This window comes from Vombatus ursinus, unplaced genomic scaffold, assembly GCF_900497805.2.
Source record: "Vombatus ursinus unplaced genomic scaffold, bare-nosed wombat genome assembly UNPS02007883.1, whole genome shotgun sequence".
Lineage (NCBI taxonomy): Eukaryota > Metazoa > Chordata > Mammalia > Diprotodontia > Vombatidae > Vombatus > Vombatus ursinus.
This window is the reverse complement of record NW_020947661.1, coordinates 123,661-128,328: the sequence shown is the minus strand read 5'-3', so window position 1 is coordinate 128,328 and position 4,668 is coordinate 123,661. Positions and strand designations below refer to the sequence as shown.

Below are 4,668 nucleotides of genomic sequence, written 5' to 3'. Positions count from 1 at the left end.
ATTTATCATCAACGTTTTGCTGCACTACAGGCCCCCAAGGCTGAGAAGTGCTAATGGGCCAGGGAATGCACAGCAAAGATTGTGAAGAGTCTGTATGAATTCAACATTGTCCAAGAGTGGAGACTCAGCCTTGGCATACATTCAACTTCCTTTGTAGCTTTAGAAACATGTTACAGTTAGCTGGAGAGAAGGCCTACAATGAGCATTTTTTCAAAATTACTCTAAGGATGAAATATGTTTAGTGACCATGGGATGTAACTGTTATCTCTTGGTGGGCAGGTGATAATAATTATTTTGAATGTGACCTGGGAAGAATCTTGTATTGTTTTATACTTGTTAAGGTTTGAGTTCAGGGATAAGAATATAACCCATTCAAGCCTTTTTCACAAGTTATAAAGACAAAAAAAATCGTTGAACTGTCAGTATACAACATTTGTGGTTACAAAAGTTTTCAAAGAAAACTCTGAACTCAACATTCAAATGATTACAATAAACCCTACTCACTATTACTATTTCTCCTACTTAAGAAGTTTCCATGTCAGTATAAAATAATAAGTGCCTGTTGTTTCACTATATCAGGCTGAGTCAGCTCCAGCTATGGCCCAACTGCTGTCTGGACATGTCCTCAAGAGCCACCTTGCCACCATATTGTCAACATACAAAACCCACCCCTCAAATGTAGGGGAGTTCTGGTTGAGTCAGAACAAAATTATTCACTAATAGGAAAAGACATACATGCATGGCAGCTCCTTAAATCCAAAGTTACAAAGGAATCCCTAGCCCAGGAGGAGAGAGGCAATTTATGCTTGAAAACCACAAAGGGCTGGAGAATGGACAGTCCTTTCCACAAAAGAAGGATGTTTTGCAGCATCAGTTGACCACAAGGCTGATTTAAACTGGTTTGAGTTGTACTGCTCAGCAAGATCAGTGAGCAAACACCAGAAAAGGTGTCTGGGAGTGAGCAAGACATTTGGATCAATGCAGGCTCAGTGAACACCTTTCAGCAAACAGTCTTAATATATGTCCGCTACATTTATACAGTTAAGGTAGCTCATGGAAAACAGACATGTTAGTCTCAGGAGTACTTTCACAACATGTATCTCCAATATACCCCACTCCACCTCCTCACTAACCTGATCTGGACTGATAATCAAAACAATCCTGCTCTTGCTCCTGAAAAGTGTGTCAGTTTATTCTCCTAAAGCTCCACTCACCAACCCCAGGTAACATGTGTAATAAAAATTACCTCATTTTAAGCCAATCGTGTCATTTTTTTTCTCCAAAGGACAGTGTAGTTCCTTCCTTTTTAGCTTTAGAGATTTTTTTAGAGGAGAATATTATAACTTCATTCAGTATTTTTCCAAGCCTCCAGTAAGGAAAATTTTAACATTCCAAATACAGATTCAGTGGCCTCATCTCTCCACCCAAGTTAGCATTAATCTGTGCACACATATTTCTTCTAGTATCTCTCCCTCCTCGCATTTCACGAAAAGCCCACAGAAAGAGCTCACATCCCACAGGAAAAAGAACATATTTTTTCAGGTGTGTTATGCCAAAGGGTGGTCATTGATAAAAGGAAAGTCTGTCCCTACACAAATATATTTACAGCACCACTTTTGTGGTAGCAGGGAACTGGAAACAAAGCAGATGTCCAGTGACTGAGCAATGGCTAAACAAATTGTGGAGTATGAACATAATAGAATATGACTGTGCTGTAAGAAACAACAGATATGATTAATACAGGAAAATAGAAAAGATTTACTTGATCTGTTACAGAATCATGATAGTAGAGCCAAGAACTCCACACACACAATGAACATAATAAAGTAAATGGAAAGAAAACCCCCCACAAATCAATAGAAAATGAGTGTTGCAAGATTCCACTTCCCCCAAAAAAATCATGGACCCAAAGAAGGGCAATAAGAAACTTCTCCATACACCTTTACCAAGTTCAGAGATCCATCATTGTGGAACGTTGTATATATTTTGAGACCTTTGCAATCAATATTTAAATTCACAAATTAACACATCAAAATGAAAATGTATCGACCCGAAAGCCTAATTGTTGGTATCACTTGGTCCTAAACATTACATCAGCAGAATATTAAGTCCTTAAAAGAACGGAATGTTTCATTTTTTCCTTTCAATCCTGAAATGTAACAGTGCCTGGGACATAGTATGTACTTAATAAATACTTGTATTAAATTGAATTCATAAAAAAGGATGATTCTTACTCATCAGTTTCTTCAGGGCCCCTTTTACTTCACTGTTCCTTAGGCTGTAGATCAAAGGGTTCAACATGGGGATCATTACAATGTAGAAAACAGACACCACTTTATTTTCATTTATTGAGTAACTTGACTTAGGCATCATATAAATGAATGTAAGAGTGCCATAGAAGAGAGTGACTGCTGTGAGGTGGGAGGTGCAAGTTGAGAAAGCTTTGGATCTCCCCTCAGTGGATCTTATTTTCCGGATAGAGAAGAGGATATATATGTAAGAGATTAGGATAATTAACATTGTGATCATAATTATTGACCCAGCAGAGGCAGCAGGAAGAATTTCAGCAAGATCATTTTGGGAGTAGGAAAGTTTCAAAAGTGGTGAATAATCACAGCAAAAGTGATTGATCTTATTGGATCCACAGAAGGAACGATTCAATAAGCAACCAGTGAAGATCCAAGCATTTACACAACCACCCAGGTAGGATGTGATGAGTAACAGAGTGCAGACCCTAGCAGACATGTTGGTGGAGTACAGTAGGGGGTTACAGATGGCCATATACCGATCATAGGCCATCACAGCCAGCAGGAAGCATTCAGCTGTCCCAAATGTAGCTCCACAACACATTTGGGCCACACAGCCTCCAAGAGGGATTATAGTTTTGTCCACAAGGAAGTTCGTGAGCATAACAGGTGTGACAGATGAAGAATATATAATGTCTACAGAAGCCAAGTGGCTGAGGAAAAGGTACATTGGGGTGCCAAGTTGGGAGCTATTTCTGATCAATGTAATTATGCTAAGGTTACCAACTAAGGTGACAATGTAGACACCTAGAAATATCACAAAGAGGATGACCCGAAGGGTTGGATCATCTGTTAGCCCCAAAAGAATGAATTCAGTCACAGCAGTGCAGTTATTGCCAGACATCTATCTTAGAAAGAGAACCTATTGGGCAGAAGAAAAGGAGATTAAAATAGAGCATAGGATTAAGCTTTGGATATGTCTATTGATGTATTCAGGAAACATTCACTGGCCACCTCTTACATGCCCATTCTACTATCACACTCTCATTTTTTGCTACTATGCATCATGGCAGCTTGCCCAAAGGCAAAGCAGAGATGAATATATTTGTTGCCTTCAAAATTTTTTCCCTGGACCAACCATACTGTATGATTTGCCAATTTTACCATTGTGAGAATATGAAAAAGGCTGAAAAAGTGAAGAGAGTTGTTTAATTAAATCATTGGAATCTGTCTTAACTATATGCAGAGACAATATCCAAATATGTAAATGCTGTTCTGTCAACTAACCATCATTGTAAGCTTCCTCCAAAGAAATAGAGTCTGCTCTACATTCCTTCACCTTTCACGGACCACTTTCCACATTTGAAGACATTTTCTTCCTCATGTTAATTGAGTATGGGGAAAGTCCTGGTTTCAAGATCACCCTTATGTTCTAAAAAATCACAAGAGGGGAGGAATGGATATTCTCAATTAAGAATCTTCTTATTGGGTTTTTGTTTGTTTTTGGCAAGACACTTTGGGTTAAGTGAGCTGCCCAGAGTCACATAGCTAGTAAGTGTCAAGTGTCTGAGGCAGTGTTTGAACACAGTTCCTTCTGACTCTGGGGTGCTCTAACAACCGTGACAACTAGGTGTCCCTTCTCATTGTATTTTGCTCCTAGAACTCGGCATTTCTGCAAAGAGTAATCACTAAGCTAGATATTGCTAGCCTGAAGGACTATGGAAAGTTTCCCATGGAAATGCTGCTGTTTCTAGGAAAACACTTGCTCAACCTGCTGTAATCATATCCTGTTTCTCTATCAGGTCCTTTAACTGCAGAATAGCTGAGCAAATTGTGGTATAGACAGTCGTGGCAATTTTAAGATTAAGGAAAATTTTAACGTAAGTAATGATGAATATCACTGCTTTGGATAATACAGAAAAACTTCTATTAACCGATACCAAGTTAACTCAGTAGAACTCGAAGAATAATTTACGTAATAACCACAATAATCATGGAGGGGAAAACCACTTAGAAAGACTTCAGAACTTTGATGAAAATAATGACAAATCCTGCCATCATAAGACTGATGAGGAAATACTATCTACTGCTTCCTGGCAGAAAAGTGATGGACTAGAGGTGCAGAATGAGGTCTAGATTCTCAGACATGGTGAATCTGTTGATTTAGTTTCCTTGACCATGCAGATCTCTTACAAGTGAGGGCTTCCCCTGTAGCAGCAAGAGAACTACCTATCTGGGTAGTGATAGACAGGAAGGGATGAAGGGAACAAAGACAAACCATTTTCAAAATGCACGAGAGAAAAAGGGAAGTAGAACTTTACATACACACACTCACACACATATGTATGTATAAATGTTACATTTCTTTTAAAGACCAAACTATCTCAAAATGCTTGCATTTGTTCATCTTTGTTAAGTTCCA

At 38.7% G+C, this 4,668-nt stretch overlaps 1 protein-coding gene across 1 annotated transcript; it reads right to left on the bottom strand.

The window, feature by feature from the left end:
• Positions 1-2,211: 2,211 nt before the first annotated feature.
• LOC114034093 (olfactory receptor 480-like) lies at positions 2,212-3,150 on the bottom strand. Its single transcript, XM_027849697.1, has one exon. The coding sequence runs from the start codon at positions 3,148-3,150 to the stop codon at positions 2,212-2,214; it is 939 nt and encodes a 312-aa protein (XP_027705498.1).
• Between the last annotated feature and the right edge of the window lie 1,518 nt (positions 3,151-4,668).

What these genes read in the sequence shown, in the direction of transcription:
- LOC114034093 (XM_027849697.1), bottom strand. Translation starts at nt 3,150, where the DNA reads ATGTCTGGCAATAACTGCACTGCTGTGACTGAATTCATTCTTTTGGGG.